General features: G+C 44.9%; 1 protein-coding gene across 1 annotated transcript in view; it reads right to left on the reverse strand.

Annotated features, from left to right (window-relative positions):
* The window catches only part of WWC3 (WWC family member 3), a 93248-nt gene that overhangs the window by 40735 nt on the left and 32376 nt on the right, over positions 1-20137 (reverse strand). Inside the window, exons 3-5 of the mRNA XM_087813300.1 lie at positions 17966-18169; positions 8522-8598; positions 7605-7684 (exon numbers count right to left, since the gene is read on the reverse strand). Coding sequence (XP_087669426.1) covers positions 7605-7684; positions 8522-8598; positions 17966-18169 — 361 coding nt within the window. The remainder of the gene's footprint in view (positions 1-7604; positions 7685-8521; positions 8599-17965; positions 18170-20137) is intronic.

Below are 20137 nucleotides of genomic sequence, written 5' to 3' on the forward strand. Positions count from 1 at the left end.
TCACACCTGCCAAATTCATTTGGGAGTTTCCTCCCCTTTTGCAAATTCCCTCTAGAACTTTGGTAAAATTCAGAAGATGTTCTCAATGATTTGGTCTTTTCTAAAATATCAATATATTCTGTTTCATAAAGAAAATCATAACATCTGTGACTGCCAAGGAACTCTTTTTCTATTTAAAATTTTAATTAAGAGTCCAAGACAGTGTTTCTACATGTCAAAATGATAGAGAATTGATAACTGCTCGACAAAAGGTGATACTAGGACACACATTATTAAGCAGTGTGCTATGATCTGAACGTGTATGGTATCCCCCCACCGCACTCCCGCTCTACCCCAAATTCACATGCTGAAGCCGATACCCAGTGTGAGGGTGTTAGGAGGCAGGGCCTTTGGGAGGCGAACAGGTCGTGAGGGAGAAACTCTCATGAACGGGATCAGTGTCTTTATAAAGGAGGCCCCACACAGTTCCCCTGCCCCTTCCCCACGTGAGGACATAGCTAGAAGGTGGCCATTTATGAACTGGGAAGCAGGCTCTCACTAGACACAGAACCTGACCATGAAGGCACCCTGACCATGGACTTCCAGCCTCCAGAGCTATGGGAAATACAATTCTGGTGTTTATACGTCACCCAGCCTGTTATTTTGTTATAATAGCAACCCAAACGGACTAAGGTACAGTGTAAAAAACCCAGTACGCAGGATCTGCGGTCTTTACTTTTCCCCTCAACACTTTGCAGCAGTTTTGGGGACGTTAAGTGACTTGCTCAAGGTCACACAGCTAGTAAGAGGCACAGTGAGGTTCCCACTGAGGCCCCTCACACCAGCACTCATCCCTTTCACTGTGGAGTTAGCAATACACTCAAAGTCAAGGCCTCCAGACTCGCACTGTGTCAAACTGCAGGCCACCCACACAGTCAGTCCAACGTGGTCCCAAACTAAACTGGGGATCTTTACGGTCTGCTCTTGGAAGAGATGGTTAGAGAGAAAAGAAGAAGATAGCTCCAGGTGATGACCATAGTACTATCGAGAAGGCATTTTTGAGATGTTTATCACCACCCTCTTCCTCCCACTGCCCTAAAGTTTCCAGGTTTGTTGTTCGAGTTAAGATGTCAAGAGAACTGCTCTGGCAGAGGTAAAACCAAACGACTTCTTAAACCCACATCTTGAAGAAAAGGGCTGCCAGGCCTCTAAAGATATTCCCTGTTAATACCACACATTACAACCCAAAAGAATGAGAAGTTTTGTTACGGCTCTACCTTTTACATCACCAGCTCTGGCAGGGGGCCTCGCGTGAACCTCAGAACGCTTCCGGCAGGTTTCTATCAACAGCAGGCCCTGTGTGGAGCGCCAGACCTGTCCCGCAGCAGGAACAATGCTCTTTTTGTTTCCGCCCCATTTCTGTATGTTTTACTGTTATCTGAGTAGTGCCGGGCTTTTCGCACGGGCTGTACCTTATGTGCTATGTTAATGGGATATTGTTGGTCTGAGCCTGCTCTAACTGTGAACAATCTTACTTGCTTCTGAAACCACAAAATCCCCTCGGACAGAAAATGCTAATTCCAATATCCAATACTGCCTCATGCTGGTCTCGAGCGCTCAGAAGAGAGTAGTCACTCTTATTTAAGGAGACATGGGTTTAACTTCACTCATACCACCCCCACAGGAAAGAAGTTCATCAGGCAATTAAAAGGCTTGAAGCAAAGGGGCCACCTGGCTAAGAATGTACCTCATGGAAACTAGTTATTGGAACATTTCATTTACAGCTCTTTTCTGTGACTTGAACAGCAGTAATAAGGAATGGGGCTTCTTAACGCACAATGTGTAGCAGGGAAGGAAATGCTACAGGGTAGTTAATAAGAAGGTGACTGGCCGATTTACAGAGACCTCCCGAGATCCTCACAGCCCAGGCCCTCACCATGAGGGTCCCAGTGTCCAAGAATGAAGAGACTTATGGGATAACTCCCTGTGGGCAGGAGCAGTGACATCAACCACTCTGCATAGCACCCGGGGAGCTTCATTCATTCCACAGTGCCCTGCCCTGTGCCTGGAGTTGTCCGGGCCCTGCGGCTGGAGTAGGGACCAAGGCAAAGTCCTTGTCCTCATGCAGCGTTATGTTAGTCAAAGAGGCGTATGTCAGGCAGCAATCGGTGTTTTAAGAAAAACAAAGTTGGGTTTGGGAAGAGAATGAGACAGAGAGAGGGTCCCTTTTTAGATGCAGTGGGTAAACAAGGGTCTTGTTGAGATGTCATTTCTCTAGAGAGGTATGGAAGGAAGGAAACAAGTGTGCAGAAATTTGTGGGGAAGAGTGTGCCAGGCACAGGGAGGGAGAAGCAAGCTCCGGTGCAGAGACCAGCAGGGTGGCCAGCAAGGTCACCGGAGGTTGGCGTACGTAAGGGTGAGACTGTAGGGAAGTGAGGTCAGGAGAGGGGGCAACGTGTCTATAAAGACTGGACTGTATTCTAACTAAGAGAGAGAAAGTCACTGGGGGCCACCAGCAGTGGACATTTTAGAAGAATCCCTGTGGCTGGACTGTGAGAATGGTGAGCCATCACAGCACTCGGCTGAGCGCTCCCGGTGGAAGCTGTGAGGATGGAATGGGTGCCAGGCACGAAAACAGCACACTGTGAAAGACAGACAGTAAGAAGGCAGTTAGGATGGTGCGCCCCTCAAAGTGTCTTGGGCCATCATGCCAGCACTCGGGGACATTATAGGTGTCATGGCGGAAAAAGGCTTCAATGGCACGTAAGTGTGGGAAACTCGGGCTGAAGCAATGTTAAATGAGCTTCCTGGCTGCAGGACAACTGGGAATCTAACACGAGGCGCGTTCCAGATCTGTGCGAGATCTAGAATAACTAGAGGGGGAATCTCCCCACACCCATTGGCACACTCGGCATGGCCTTGTACATCACCCATCTGGGAAAGTGTGCACAGACTAGCTCTGAGTCCTCCCCCTTGGCCCCTGGGTGCCAGTAATGAGGTACAGTAAGATAATTCTTCCAAATAAGTGTCAGAAACGTCAGAGAAGCAGAGCCCAGTAGCTCTTTCACTAGAAAAGCCCAACTTTCCTGAAGACTTTTGTTCATCAAAAATGTTGCTCGGATTTTCTGAAGACGTTTATAAAGGGCTTCAAGAAAAATGCAAATGACAACTTCACTGAGATGCTATCTCTCACCTGCAAGACTGGCACAAACGCAAAAGCGTGACAACACGTTCTGCTGGCAAAGGCGTGGGAACATGGACACTCACCTATTCGTGTTGGGAATGCAAAATGGTGCAACCCCTAGAGGGGTGAATGGCAGTATCTCAAAATACCACCAATGCATTTAAGCCTTTGACTCAGCAAACCCATTTTTGGGAACTTAGGCTGAGGTCTCTCATATCTGCATGTGCATAGCATTAGGTGAAAGCTGATGGGCAGCATTATAAGTGGATGTACCAGGCAGACAATGCCAGAAACCACCAATCGTCTGCATACCACAAAAAGAGAGCCAGGGAGTGTGTACCTCTGCATGGAAGTAACACCACCATCTACAAAGCATACATACCTCCAGAAAAGGGAAGCAAAAGAAATGGAACTTGAATCAGAGGAAGCCCCTCGAACTAATGACAGCAGTTGGCATGAATAGCAGGAGCAGGTTAAACGACACCATGCGTGTTCAGGCAGCAAAATCCACTGTCGGGGCAACTCTACTGGAAAAGCAAATTTGCTTCTTCAATAGAGTTGTCTGAAGGAAAAACACAGGAGGGGGCTAGAGATTAAGAGACACACCAGCCAAACGTACTGTGTGGGCTTCGTCTGAACATGGACCTGAACAAACCAGAGAAATGGGCAAACTTGCTGGAAAAGGGACACTATCAAGAGATTACTATTCAGTGGGGCATAGGTGTTACAGTTATGTTTTCAAAGAAGCCCAGAAGTTTGGGAGAGATACGGATGGATTAAATGTGATTCTGGGATTTGCTTCAATAAGGCAGTAAGTTTGGGGATGAGGGGGTGTGGGACCAAACAAGATGGGCCGTTGTGTGTTAGCTGCTGAAGGGGGCTGAGGGGTACTGGAGGGGGTCCATTATACTGTTCTCTCTACTTTTGTGTATGTTTGACATTTTCCATCATTAAAAGTTTATATGTATTACACACACACACACACATACATATTCTATCATTAACCCAGAGGCTGTGTTCATGGCCAGCTCCCATCTACAAAAATTAACAACATACATAGACTCAAAAAAAAAATACAAAAGGTTCTTTTTTCCTCACTTGGACCCAAGTGTAATGATGGATTTTCTTGCTAGCCAGGAAAGTTCACCAAGATAAACAAGTCGAGTTTTAAATGTTATGAGCAGCCAAACTCCTGGTGAGGTGCTCTGGAAAGGAATACACTGGATATTCTGGGAAGCCAGACAGCACAAAGGTTTCTAGAGGAAAACGAGGGTCTCGGCCTTAAATCGAGGTTGGCAATAATATCCAAGAAGCCCAGTTATGGACCACAACGCATGGATTCTCTGTGCTTGGAGTTAAAATTGGACAGTAGGGGCAGGGTAATCACCTTACCAATGCCTACCAAAGGTTTTCAAAATTTCTCAATAAATAATACCAAGCTGCATGACACGATCCAAGCGTAAGAGCCATCTTTAGTACCGGAACTGTCTCCGTCTCATGCAAAGGCCAGGTAACTCAGAGGAAGGGATAGGATGACTTCTACTTGCTAAGAATTTTAAGCAGGCCCGGCCGGGTGTGGCTCAGTGGTTGAGCATCGACCTAGGATCCAGGAGATCAGGGTTCGATTCCTGGTCAGGGCACATGCCTGGGTTGCAGGCTCTATCCCCAGTTGGGGGCGTGCAGGGGGCAGCCAATCGATGACTCTCTCATCATTGATGTTTCTCTCTCTCTCTCTCTCTTTCCTTTCCTCTCTCTGAAATTAATAAAGATATATTTGAAAAGAAAAAAAAAAAAGAATTTTAAGCAGGGCACAAGTGGCCATGTTTCCTCTCTTTTCTGTGAGTTTGTCACACAATAAACACGTACAGTGACAATGTAGCATCTGATTAAACACTGCCTTTTGAGGCAGCACTATCTGGGAAGCTAGGGTGGGTATCCCAGGATCAAGGCCAGGTCTAGAACTTTCCCCCAGGCTACTTCTCAGCCTCCACCAGGCTCTGGCAAGAAGTAAGGACTGTTCCCTTGGCAAGGGGCTATTTACCGTTGCTGCTCCCAAGCATGGGATCTTCCTACGGAAAGTAGAAAGAAAACGCAGACAGCACGGGCCCTGCTCTGTACAGCACAGCTCACACTCCGAGCTGGCTACAGGTGTAAAGTTACAATCCCCCGCCCCCCATACTGGCTCTTGCTTCCTGTCCAACAATCCTGGAGAAACCAAGGCTGCCCTTTCCTATTCTTAAAACTACTTTTACTACAAGTGCTGAATTTACTTCCTAGCAATGCCAAGGGGAAGGGCTTTCTCAGTCACCTGAGCCCTGGCACCTTTTCTTTTCTAGAACAGCGATTTTCAACCTTTTTTGTCTCATGGCACACATAAACTGATTACTAAAATTCTGCGGCACACCAACAACTATGTTATAATGTGTTATGTTTTTTGTCAGTCTAACAAAAAAAATAGGCATAATTTTTTTTTCTTTTTTTGTTTTGTCAATCCTCACCCAAGGATATTTTTTCCATTGATTTTCAGAGAGAGTGGAAGGGCAGGGAAGGGGGAGAGAGGAGAGAAAGAGAGACATCGACTGACTGCTCCCCTCAAATTCCCCGACCAGGGCTGGGGATCAAACCTGCAACCCAGGTATATGCCCTTGACCGGCACTCAAACCCATGACCCTTTGGTGCGCAGGTCGATGCTCTAGCCATTGAGCGACGCCAGCCAGGGCAAAATAAGAATAACTTTGATTCATTCACACAAGATGACTATTGCTATGTTGGCTATTGTCATTTTTTTTATTTGGCAATCTAAGGGAAAAGCAATCAGTGTCCCTCACTAAATAGTCAGGTACAGCATGTTTTAAAAATTCTTGCGGCGCACCAGTGTACCTCTCATAGCACACTGGTTGAAAATCACTGTTCTAGAGTTTTCAGTCTTAAGCTGATGTTGCAATATAAGCTTTCTCTTCAAATAAGGAAATGGAGATGGCTGGAGTGATGGCGGCCAGGCAGAGGGACAGGAGCTGGGCCTGGCAATCCCGCTACAGAAGCCAGAGCCCACCTCACTGAGAATAGCACCAGGCGATTCCTGCCATCAACTGAAGGCTGACTGGGTAGTGGGCGCTGGTGCTGCCTTCTGGACAGTTTAGCCAATCACTGTTGGTATGGACTGAATCGTGTGTCCCCCACTCCCCCAATGGGATGGTATTTGGAGATGGGACCTTTGTGCGGTGATTAGATTTACATGAAGTCATGAGTGGAGCCCCATAATGGGATTAGCATCCTTGTAAGAAAAGGAAGGGACACCAGAGACCAGAGATCCCTCACAATCCCCATTCAAGTGAAGACACAGCAAAAAGTGGGTCCTCACCAGATACCGAATTTGCCCGTTCCACTGATCTTGGACCTCCACCCTCCAGAAGTGTGACAAGTGTCTGCTGTTCGAGCCGCCCATTCTCTGGAATTTCGTGACAGCAGGCAAGCTGACTAAGACAATCCCATTGACAGTGAAAACAGTAGGCAAAGAAGGTGTAAAGCGCATGCCCAAGTTCAGCAAATGAAGCCGGGCTCTGAAGCAAAAGAGAATGAATCTTGACCACCAAGCATACCCTTTCTTAAAAAGTTAATTCTTTCAGACCAACAATATCACCATTTATAAAATACTCTTTGTTCATTGAATTTGCTCACTTAATACAGCTCACAAATGATGATATTCATCCACAAACTCTTAGTAGGGATACGTTTTCATTGTAAAGATACCAACAGGAGGAAGACCTATAGACCAGACTGTCCAACAGAACAGTCTGTGGTGATGCAAATATTCTATTAACTGTGTTGTCTGATGCAATGGCCACTAGCCCAGTGGTTCTCAACTGGGAGCTAACGGGCCCTCCAGGGAACACTTGGCAAAGCCTGGAGACACTTTTGGCTGTCACAAATGGGTGGGAAGATGTTACCAGCATCTAGGGGGCGGAGGCCAGGGATGCTGCTAAACATCCTATGATGCATAAGACGGCCCCACCACAGAGTTCTCTGGTCCAAAATGTCAACTGTGCCGAGGTGGAGAAAATCTACACTAGCCACATGTGACTACTGAGAACTTCAGATGTGGCTACTGAGACTGGGGGGGGGGGGGGGATTTTTATTTTATTTCATTTTAATTAATTTGATTTTAATTTTTAGAATGAAAAAATTTAAGAGACCAAAATCAACAAGATTGGAATTCAAATTTAAACAGCCATGTGCGTCTTGGTGAGCACAGCAGCTATGGAGAGTGTGAACAAATATAAAATAAAGGTCTTGATTCTGATGCTCATCAGGAAATAATGAGCATAAACAAAATCATAGACGCAGACCCCTGAAGCTTTAGGACTCGGGTCCAGGCACCGAAGAGGCCAGCACCAAAGGAAATCACAGGCACTGCTCCCTTCCATCACAGCAGGCAACTCACTCTTGCAGGGTCTCCACCCCCTTCTCTTTGTACTGCAGTTCTTGCTTCATCTGGGTCAGTTCTCGTTTTAATCTGGAAAGCTAAAGACAAATAACATTTTTTTTTTCAAAATGTAGTTGCGAAAAATGGTTTCTACAGTTGTTACCACTGTCACTCAAGTTTCTGATTAGCTTGCAATTCATGAGACCCTCTGCTCTCCCCATGAACTTCCATTCACACAAATAAAATAGCCTCCCTGGAAGAACTAACGGCCTTGCTTACATACCAAAGTTCCAGAGCTTATTTTCTTTAGCAAGGTATTGATTTGCTCATTACAATTAGCAAATTGTGTAGCACTTTGTCCATCTTCCCTTCTCCTTGCTACTCACAGGGCCCACGAGTGAAGCCCTGCTGCTGAGAGCGAGGTCTCTATCATCTGGCGTGCTTTTTGGAACAGATTCTGGAACCCACTCTGGGCCTGCGTTAAAGCTCAGAGGGTGGGCCTGGGAGCTCACACAGTTACCCAACTCCCCAGATGTTTTTCTGAGGTGCACTAGAATTTGAGAACCACTGGCCCCAAAACATATACTCTGCTTTAGGGACTGAGCCACCACAGCGGGAGGCTTCATTTCCAGGGTGTCGCCAGTGCTTTGATACAAATGTAACAAAATGAACCCCCTCCTCAGACAAGGAAGACAAAGGGCTGTAGGGGTGGGAGGAGGGTACACATAGGAACACAGGCTACTTTTTGTTAGATGGGCTGAGGTTTTAAAATGAAACATTTTCCCTCCTACTCGAAAAAAGTAGAGTGTACAACCAAATATAATAATAATCCATGAAATCAAAAATCTACTAAAACATGAGTCTAGTTAGACACACTGACCACCCTAAAACGAACACATAGGACATCTGGTTATGGAAACACATATTTTACTCACCCTATCCCGACGACTTGCTATTTCTGCTTTAATTTGGTGTGGGTCGTACTTGGTATTTGTTGAATATCCAGAGAAGGCTAGACAGAAAGAAAAGACTTTACTTTATAATGGATCCTTTAAAATAAATAAACACACATAGATAGGAACTTCTGATTCTCCATATGAAAGGATTAAGTCTCAGATTTACAAGCTGGCACTGGCTTCTAAAGAATCAACATTTCACGTTCTCAAATCTGAATGTTTGATTTTTGTATGAAGTCTGTCTACAGGAGCCCACATAATAAACCAGATGGCTACAGGTAAATCAAAACTCTGCTTACTTCGACTGCAAAACTCCGAGGCTTAAAAACCACATACACATGGGGAGGGAGACATCTGATTAAGTATGGAAAACTGCTCTTACTGTGTAAATAGCACACACACTATGAATCATTTTTACTTTCTTTTAAAATGTGCACACAGGGAAGTCTCGGGAAGGATCAAGCCAAAGTGTCAACTGTGGTTATTTTCAATGGTTTCATTAAAAAAGTTTTTATTTTCTTCATATCTAGTCTCTAGATGAACAATTTTTGACGTAAGAAAGAAAAAAATACTAAACATCTATAAAATGAAAAAGCTTTCTAGTAATGTGCCAGTATCTGACAGGCTTGAGAAAAAACCATCTTTCCAGCTGTTTGTTCCAGCAGCTTGTTTCTGATGACTGTTTGGCTAAAGCACATCACAGCTGAGTGTGTTCGTAAACAGTACAGCGCACGTGGTTTAACCTCCTTCAGACACAGCTTCACTATGAGTAGCTGGTACCTGAGGGTAAATGAGACGTGAAGAGCTGTTCATCTGTGTGTGCTGAGCAGTTAGTCCATTTCTGTCTGTGCACAGAGCTGTAAGCCCCTTCTGCCATCTCAGCAGCTGGAGCGGCTAGTGGCTGCTGCTAATTCCATCACTCCTGTCACCTCTGTGCGCAGCTATTTCCTGATGCTTCTGTCTCCTGGCTCTGAAGCGGCGGCTGAAGCCTTCAGGTTTGGGGCTGCAGTGACTTGGTTTCTATCCCTTCCTGAGTTGGGGAACTGCTCCTCTGTCTTCATCTGTGGTCACCCTACACTGGTGTCATCTGCCTCTGGGTCATTTTCATTAATGTCACCTGCTCAGAAGACCCATTGGCAGGGGCAGCATCTTTCTTTTACTCCTTTGATCTGCGGTCCGAAGGCTGTCATTGAACTAACTAGGTGCCAACACCTAGAAACTGGTTCAAAACCATGTCCTGACTTTCTACTGGGAAGGATGGCTCAAGGCCAACAAGAGGCTTCAACAGTAAGATTATTTAACAGGCCAACTATATTCAAAGTTAATGTGAGCAGCTGAGATACCTCCTTTTTAAAAAACAGTTCTAGCCCCAGCTGGGCGTGGCTCAGTGGTTAAACATCGACCTAGGATCCAGACGATCAGGGTTCGATTCCCGGTCAGGGCACATGCCCGGGTTGCGGGCTGCAGCCGATCAATGACTCTCTCATCATTGATGTTTCTATCTCTCTCCCTCTCCCTTCCTCTCTCTGAAATCAATAAAGATATATTTTTTAAAAATAAAAATAAAAATAAATAAAAAACAGTTCTATGGCAAATCTACTATGTAAGCCCCCATCAGTCAGAATTTCGAGCTTGAATCCACTGGAAAGAAATATCTGGAGGAGCCAAGTGTTTGCCAACTTTATGTTCTTATATTTCGAATTGTAATCTCTCAAGACATGGAGCAAAATGTTTTTAAATAGAATTCTTTCTCAGATGAAGAATGTCTATTTCCAAATCTTGCAACTTCTATCTTGTCTGGCTTTGTTTTCACTGAAGATCAGTAATGAATCATTTCTATAAAATCTCCACATTAAACTCCTGGGACTTAAAAGTTTCTCAGACCTGAGTTTAAGGGGCTTCCACTTGGGACCCAGATAACATGCAAATGGTCCCAGGGTTTGCTGACTCCTCACTTCCACTCTGTCAACTTGTCACCTTGCAGTTGAGGGAGACCATGACGACAGTTAGCACTGAGACCTTTCCCACTGGGGAAGAAAGTAACCCCACCACCAGAGTCGAATGTTAAACATCAGCAACAATGATCTGTAATCATTGCCAAAAAACTTGAGGAGCGTGTGGGAGGTGAAGTAAGTACAACTGGACAAATACAAGGCAACCTGTCCACCCCCCCATTCCTAACTACCAGCACCCTGAGGCTGTCAGGTGTCCACCTCACCCCAGGAGACTTAGGAAGTAGGACCTGATGAAACACAGCATCCCTGAGCCACCGAATCCCCAACAGGAAGTCACCCCACTTGCAGGGCTGCTATGAAACAACTCACTTCCCTACTGTGTGGGCCCGTGGGAGTTAAGTCTTTTCTGTGACTTACAGCTGAAACCATCCTAAATCACAGACTACATCTTACTTATATTGATACCATTCAAGGTACCCTTGCTACAGCCTCTAAAATTATAAAATTCCAGGGCAGGGATGAGGGAAAAGTCAACTCAGTTACCTGAGACAGTGAGTACATCTTATCTTCAAACGCTAAGGAGAGTTGTGAACACTGGCGAAGCTTTTAATAGTATAATCCGATTTATACAAATCCTCATTTCCTTATGTCTGCCAGAAAGTCTAATGGAATCCATTTCTGGAGTCCAAGAAATAGCTCAGGACTCCAGACAGCATTTTTAACAGCATGTACTCCACATCATTTAGAAAAAGTGTCTTCCTCTGTTAAGACATGTCTGCAATCCTAGGGTTTACGATAAATACCAGACTTTCACCTCTGAAGCTTTCTTCTCTCTTGCAGAGCTGAGTGGGCAGAGCTATTAAATAGCTTAAGGAGTCCACTCAGGTGTACACTGTTGTTGGGGATGATATAATCACAAGGTTTTAGTTTAGCTGGACCACAACAATGCAAATTATTGCACCTTGGTATTACAGGGTGCCTTTCACATTTATTTCATCTATTCTCATAAAAATCTTTGTGAGAGATGGTGATTATGCTCCCCCACTTTAGAGATTAAAGATGGAATTTGTAGTGACCTGATCTGCATTATGTCATTAAGTCACAGAGGGACTTGTGAATGGAACTTGGGCTCCTATGGGCCAGCTGTCCGATATCCTTTAATCAGCCTGGCTTTTCCAAAGTAAGAAGGAGCGGTCCTTCAGCTCCCCAAAGCCCACTGCCCACTAGGTGAACTAGATCTGTGTATTTAACACTCAAAATGCTACAGACCGCAGTACATATGGCGGATTTCAATTTCCCAGGTTATCGAAAGGGGGAAACTGTGTGTCTGTCTTTGTCTCTTGTCTCCTCTTCCACACAGGCCTCCTCTGTGTGCGAGAACCTAAGGTCACACCCCAGGGGGATGATATGCTTTAAAAGACCAGCAGTCGTCTTCAAAGACGTCCTCTGGACAGATGGCTCCTCAAGACCAGGTGCGCCTCCAGGCATCGGCACTGTAGGGGGTTGCTCAAGGGAGCCAAGGAGACTGGCGGAGAGGAGGCAAGCCCCGACAGATTCCATGCTGACAGGTACTAATTACCAGAGCAGCGATAACCAGGCCAATGAAGGAGGGCAGGACATTTTTTTTAAAGCACCATAAGCAAAGGATCAAAAAAATCAAGCCCACTCAAGACCTCCAGAAGCACCAAATCCAAAGCAAGAATCCTGTCTAGAACAAACGAGGGGATTATCTCTCAGTAAACGTGTGTACTCTGCTACAACCTTCAAGATTGAGTCTTGCCAACTAATACCTGTAAAAAATGCTGTGTGATCCATTTTCTCCTGCTTGCTCCAACACGCTTGCAGGAGGGAAAACAAAGGGCTGAATGGATGGACTTTGGCCCTTATCCTAATCTAGATAGTAGATGAGAAAGCCTTCAGCAGAGAACTGAAGGAAGATAGTCTTTGTGGGAGGGCCTTGGGCTGCAGAAAGAATGTTGGCGGGACTGATCACTGATAAGGTCAGGCTTCACCACCACCTAACTCAGGAATTCAGGGTGGATCAGCACTTTCCCAACAGAGATAAGGCTGACTCTTTCCCAGCCACCCAGAGAGACTTTTCATGTAGACTTCTGGGAGCTCCTGGGAGCCAGGGTAACAAATAAAGCCATATTCCTACTGCTAAAAGAGTCACTCTAGAATAGTGGGTCTCAACTCTGGGAATCACTTGCGGAGCTTTTTAAAAAATGTCTGGCCCCACTCAAGGCCAATTCAATCAAAACCTCTGCCCAAGCAGCAGTAGTTTTTAAAAGCCCTTTGGGAGATTTTTGTGTGTAGCCAGGCAGCATTGAGAACCACTGGTGTGCAGACCAGGGACTGGGAAACTTTGTGAAGGGCCAGATAGTAAATATTTTTGGCTTTGTAGGCCATACAGTCTCTGTCTCAACTCAACTCTGCCATTGTAGCTGATGTAGACAATAGGTGAGTGAATAGACATGGCTGTGTTCCAATAAAACTTGATTTAAAAATACCCTGACTAGACAGTACTTAGCCTGTGGGCCATCCATAATTCGTTGACCTATGGTTCAGACTACAATTTACCACATGTAAGAATCCCTTCCAAAAGATGCTGCAAATGGTCATATACTTCATCTGAACACATCCGGAGGCTAGAGTTTCTCAGGAAGAATGAAAGAGTAACTCCAGAAAAAAAGTTTCTGAAATAATGAATGTATTTAGTGTTAAAAGGAAGGCAAACAGCAGGACATATTAGCATGAAGACAGTAGGAGAAAACTACAAAATGGAGCTATAGAAAACATACCAGGACTGGGTAGCAAACAGCTAGCTCTCAAGTTCACACAAATAGAGTTAGGTTCTTAACCTATGGGGACATGTATGCTTAAGTCCAGCAAAGCACCCAAGTCTGCTTTGGTCAGGGACAAAAAAGATCAAGGCTCAGATATTCTTAGGTGCAGGTGGTACAATACTGACACCAAATCTTTCCTCTCCAACAAACGGGGTTTTGTTCTGGTGATTTCCATAACTCGGGGAAACCAGTGAAGGGTGTGGACAAGATGTGCTTCCCCTCCTCCCACCCTCCTCTGTACCCTTCTGCTCCAGTATTACACATGGCTGCTCTAGTTCACTCCTCTGTTCACCATTACTGCTTCATTTCCCCCATAATAAGTCATAAATTGGGTCCCCTACACTTAGTGTCCCCATGTTAAAAATTAAATAAATAATTCAGCAATCCTACTGTGGGCCATGAAAAAGTCAAAAAGTAGAAAGTGCTCTGCCTCCCACTTGCCCCATTCAGTGTTGCAAAATAGTCAGATGACTTGTCAACTTACAACCGGTCTTTATTTCCAGATAACTTGAACAATGGGAGGGCAAGGTGTTCCAAAAACACAATCGGCTCTTGTGAGCTGCCTCTTCCATGTCTAGGAAAGAGTACAGAGCACTGAAGGCTACATATACAACCAGATCTGGACTCAAATCCAAGTTCTCCCATTGACTGGGTATGGAACCTTGAAGATAATTCAGCCTCCCCAACATTCAGCTCCTCGCGTGTCCAATGAAGGTAGTAGCATCACCTGCTTCACAATGTTGCAATCATAACAATGCACAGAAAACACTAGTTCACTGAATATTGCTTCCCTTAGCTTCAAGTCTTTAACAATGAAAGAATAATGGGAAATAAGTCCAAAAACATTTCTGTTCCTAGGACCAGAGCAAGGGTACACCTCTCCACTTTAGATGACTAGCACAGAGAGCAAGCTGGGCTGTGAGAGAACCTGTATGGCCAACTGCAGTCCAGGAATTCTACAGATCCTACCACCAGCAGCTCCTGATGTGGGCCCAGACCTCTACAGGGGACATCTGTTAGATCATGAAAATTCAAGCCAACAGGATCACTGTCTTAAACTTAATCCTGTGGCCAAAAGTAATTCATTTGAGTAATATCTAAGAGTTTTCCTCATTATAACTGGTAGTTCAGGTTAAATGGCAAATTGAAAGAGCTTGATCAAAACCCCAGGGACAGCAGCAACCTGACAAACCACTTGAATTAATTCCAGATTCCATTCATAGTCTGACATAGGACCCAGCAAGACCCGCTGGCATCTCCAGCCCTTCATGAAAACTGCAGGCCAGGTCTGGCTTCCAAGGCAACCAGCACGAGTACATGCGGAGGTGGTGTCTAGGCAGAGGCTTCTAGTGGGTCAGGAAATGGAATCTGAGGAGCATGTTAGAATTTCAAGTCAACACCACAGTCATGTTTCCTCTACTGAAGGTTTCTTCAGATATCACTTCGAAGACAGCATCTTAAGAACTTTTTTACTGGGCATTAATGCAATTCCATGGAGCACAGGAAGGAATGTGAGTGAGTACAATTCCCTATTTGCCCAAATGTGAAGGGAGTGCAAAGCCCATGAAAATATAAAAATGGATGTTGAGGGATGGCCCAACTCCGCAGGACTAGAAGTTCTGAATGCCCTTAACCAGCAGCCTGGGTTGGATTCACCCTCGCTCCTCTCGGGCTGGGTGTGGAATCCCACAATCCCATGGGCTGCAATAAGGTACTCCTATATATGCATCCTCAAGGACTCCAGTCCTCAGTCTCCAAGCTCACTGCAACTAATGTCCTGGTTGCGCTGGTATAGTAGCTGGTAGGTAAGACACACCTTTCCTAGGCAATGTTTCCTTTCAATCACTGGCAAGAAACTTCTACGTTTTTCTGCCATGTCCTTCTCTCCCGTTCTATTCTTGGAAACACTGATCAGAGAGCCTCTTTGGAGACCTAACCAAAAGGGACCATGGAACAGATAAGGTGCCTGAAGGCTACTGGGAGGAAACACTCTATTAGGTTGAATCATATAAAATTACCAATATTCAGCCCTTTTTAAGCTACAGAAATGACAATTTTATATGGTTCAACCTAACTTCTACCAAGTAACTTTCTGAAAGGTTTAGAATCACTAGCTCTATGTTCTCAGAAACAGTTAAAAGCCAATGCTTCAGCTAGATGTGACTTCAAGGCACCGAGTCCATGGGCTTCCAATCCTATGAGATCAGTTAAAAGGGACCATATGCTGGGCCATAAAAGTCATCTTAATAGATTTCAAAAAACTGAAATCTTACATAGTGTAGTCTCTGACCTCAATGGAATTAAATTAGAAATCAACAACATGACATCTTTAAAAAGCCCAGCAACTTACTTTTCCAGAACCCCTGGGTCAAAAAATAAATCATAAAGGAAATGAGAAAATATTCTCAACTGGCTGAAAAGGAAAACACCAAATTTTGAGGGATGCAGTTAAAGTGATACTTCGAGGAGACTTTCTACCTTTAGATGCTATGTGAGAAAATAAGAAAGGTCTGAAATCAATGATCTAAGTTTTCACTTTAGGAAACTAGAAAAGGAAGAATAAACTGAAGCCAAACTAAGTAGAAGGAAGGGAATAATAAAGAAAAGAAGGCAATAAAACAGAAAACAGACAAGAAATGGGGGGGAAGGTAAACCAAAAGCCAGTTCATTGCAAAGATAAATACAATCGATAAAATTTCAGCTGCACTAAGAGGAAAAAGAAGACACAAATGATAAAGATCAGGAATGAGAGAGGACACCACCACAGAGCCTCCAGGAATTAAAAGAATTATAAGGGAGCTCTGCGAAAACTTGACAAACTTGACTAATTCCCTGTGGGCTAATTCCAGCTCCTTACCTGTTTTCATACTTTTATCAGAACAAGCCACACACATTGTCTCTGGTTGCTTTCGCAGTGTAATAACAGGGCTGAGTAGTTGCAACGGAGGCAGTATGGCCCACAAAGCTGAAAATATTTACTATCTGACTCTTCAGAGAAAAGATTACTGAAGGTCAGATTAGGTGAAATAGACAAATTCCTTGAAGCACACAAGTACTGGGACTGATTCAAGAAGAAACAGAAAATCTGAACAGACCTGTATCTCTTAAAGGTACTGATTTTGTCCTTAAAACATTCTCACAAAGAATTCCAGGCCCAGATGGCTTTTCTGGTGAATTCTATCAAATGGCCAGGGAAGCATTAATACCAATCCCACACAAACTCTTTCTGAAAAGAGAGGCAGTGGGAATACTTCCCAATTCATTCTGTGAAGACAGTATTATCCTGATACCAAAATTGGAGAAAGACATTAAAGAAAACCTATGGAGGCACAAAACCAGCCTCTCAAAATCAGCATGGGCTGACTCACCACATTCTGAAGGGCAGTTAAACTAAAAAACAAAAAATCTAGGGCATACCAATATCTGAAGAATGAGAGAAAACCACCTGGGAACAACATGTCATTATACCTGAGGCCCTACATCTCTCAAGGCATGTGGTAAGAGAACGATCTGAAATTCCTGTTCCAGGGCAGGGGAGAAACCCCACCACTCTTCCTCACAACTAGTAGGGCTTATTCACCTTCAACAGCAGAGACAATAAAAGAGACCTATGACCCCTTGGCCTTAACGCCATTCTGACCTGCAACACAGAATAAAAGCTTTGACCATGTCCCTAATGTTCAGAGCTCTGTCACCAGAGCCAAATACCTTGCAGTATGATGGTCATGTCACAGGTAACTCTTTCCATGTCTCAACTAGACTTAGGTTTTTACAAAATAAAACCTGGCGGCACAGACTTCATACATTTTCCCCAAGGTCACTGGCAGCCAGGACAGTCACAGCCGTGCACACTTGTGGCAGGCTGTTAAATGTGGCGACTCAGTTGGGAAGGGTCCGACTCAAGCAGTGACTGACTAGATCAGTAACAAAACGCCTTGACTTCTGAGACTGGACCTGGTTCCTTCAATACCTGAGCATCTACTGAGTACTAAAGAAACAGGGGCCTCCAGCAGCCTCCAAAACTAAGAAGGCTTCAGTATGTGTCCATCTAACTTGAGGGGCAGAAAGAGTCCCCAAACTCCCTGGGTTATACTGAGCTCCTCCACTTTTGGTGGCTCCCCAAGAAAAGACCCTACAAAGAGATAGGTACTTGACATGTGTGAAGGCTCCTGATCTTTTCTCCAGGATCAACAAAACCATGTTTGGAATTTCTCAAGGATCACCTGACACAGTGCTAACTGCAGAGGTCTCCGGGTGAAGGCTTCTTCCACGCTGACAAATGTGAGACACAAGGTGGTTTTGTGTCACTAACTGAAATTGGCTTGGTTTTTTTCCACCTTCCCCACCTGAATGTAAGCTCCATGAAGGCAGGGAACTTTCCTCTCTTAGGTGCCACTGTATGCAGTGCCTGGGCACAAGGTAGATACTTGATAATATTTGCTAAAGGAGTGGCTAGCAGATGACCATCTGATTCCAGTGCAGCATACTGATGGTCTAACAGTGCGCAAATAGAAAATTTATGAAGCTGTCCAGGCTTAGTGAAGTTTGGTATTTGCGGATAACATAGCAGAGAGATGGCTTTTAAAGTCACACATGTTAACCAAACGAGTCAGTCAACTCACAGCTGGCATACGAGCGGCTGTCATCCTCACACATTTTGTGCAGCTGCTGGAACTCCTCCTGAGCCAGTTCGAACCGCTGCTGCTTAATCTGGTAGATTTCTTTCTTGGCATTGAGGGCCTCCTGGGCTACAATTAAATATTCCTTCAACATCCGTTCTTGCTCTCGCCTCCACTGTTCTCTGGGGTCCTCAATCTGGGTAAGCTCTGAAATTAAAAGCATAAGACGTGAGTGAAATAAAACAGACATACACACAAAGAATGTAAGTGACTTCAAAGTCATATCTTTAGGTTGGCCAATAGTCCCGTGGTTATGGGACTAGTCGATATGAAAATGGATTACCAGGATAAACGTTATGGAAGAGTCTACGTAACAAGCCTTCCTAAGTGTGGAACACCTATTTTTACATGCACAGTTAAAAAATGAGGGGAAAAACTCTACAGATATAAAATAGTTCATGGGAGGGGAAGACAATACCAGGCAATTTTTCACACTGTAAATAACTGTTGGCAGAGATGAACCAAATGAGCTCATTACTGTCAGGCTAACAGATTTCCAGCCCTCTGCCCTCAGACTTCTTTGACTAGAGTGCGGTCCACTCCTCTGCCCTCTGACTGGCTTGCCTCCCCCCCCGCCACCCCCCAGACCAAGCAGCCCTTCTGCATTCCCCATGGACTTGCTTGTCTCCTCCCATCCATAAACTCCCCATTTCCCACTCTGGCTTTCTCACCCTACAAGCTCCCGTAAGGGCTCAGGCTACCTCTGGCTCCATCCTCTCTCCTGAGCTCCCATCTTTGCTTCCCAACTGCCTCCTAGACGGTTCTCCACCTGGACAGAACCAAAGTAATTCTGAGTCCTGCATCCAAAGCAGAACTCATTCTCAGGCAGCTCCCCGAACTGAAACGAAACCAAACAATGACACCTGTGCATTTGTTCATGCTGCTCCGTCCTTCTGCCCACCGAGAAACCTTAACCTCTTCCAAGTCCCTTCGCAGAAGCACCACTTTCTGAAGCCTTCTCTGCCCCTCAGAGCACATATATCTCTAGGCAATGGCTAGGGCTGCTGTTCCTACCACTTAGCACATAATTGTTTTTATATTTCTTTGTTTCTCACATAAAGTGCAAGCCCCCAGAAGGCAGGCGCACAGCCTCAGTCATCTATATTCTCAAGACCCTTCATCAGTCTGAAACCCAGAAGGCCAACAATTGTTGACTGTGGGCTCAATGAAAGAGGAATGAAAGGGGTGGTCTGCTCCAAGGACAGAGGACTACAGTCCCAAAATCAGATTCTTAGACTGAGGGGCAGACTGAGCAAACAGGCAAGACGCCCAGAGTCAGGAAGGACTCGCTCTCTTCAGACAACGACTCTCCTAGTGGAGGTTTCACCAGAAGTAAAAAACGGAAAGCAGTGTCCCTGTTCCAAATGTACAGTCCCCAGGCTATGATGGCTCTGTTATAATACTGACATATTGATAAACATATGCAGGCTGCTGTCAGCTGAAACAAAATGAGAGTTTAGCCCGGCCAGGAGTAGCTCAGTGGTTGAGCGTCGACCTAGGATCCAGGCGATTGGGGTTCGATTCCCGGTCAGGGCACATGCCCAGGTTGAGGGCTTGATCAATAACTCTCTCGTCGTTGATGTTTCTATCTCTCCCTCTCCCTCTCCTTTCCTCTCTCCGAAATCAATAAAGATATATTTTTTTTAAAATGAGAGTTTATAGGAGAGAAGGGCTGGTCAAATTTCCCCACCCATATCCTAAGTAAATATGCAAAATAATCCAATGTAATATTACTTGGCCATGAAAAGGAATGAGGCTCTAACAGATGCTACAATGTGGTTGAACCTCAATGATGAAAGAAGCCAGACACAAAACATCACATAGTATATGGTTCCATTTATATGAACTGTCCAGAATAGGCAAATCCATAGGGAGGGAAAGGAGACTGGAGGTTGCCAGGGGCCAGGAGACTGAGGAGAAATGGGGAGTGACTGCTCATGGGTTCGGGGTTTTACCTGAGGGTGATGAAATGTTCTGGAACTAGATAGAGGTGGTGCTTGTAAAATGCCACTGACCTTTACACTATCATGGTTAATTTTATGTTCTGTGCATTTCACCTCAAAATGGTTAAAAATGTAAATTTTATGTCTGGTTTACTTTCTGTCTCTCACACAC

Source organism: Miniopterus natalensis, chromosome X, assembly GCF_054644295.1.
Source record: "Miniopterus natalensis isolate mMinNat1 chromosome X, mMinNat1.hap1, whole genome shotgun sequence".
In the NCBI taxonomy this organism is placed as follows: Eukaryota; Metazoa; Chordata; class Mammalia; order Chiroptera; family Miniopteridae; genus Miniopterus; species Miniopterus natalensis.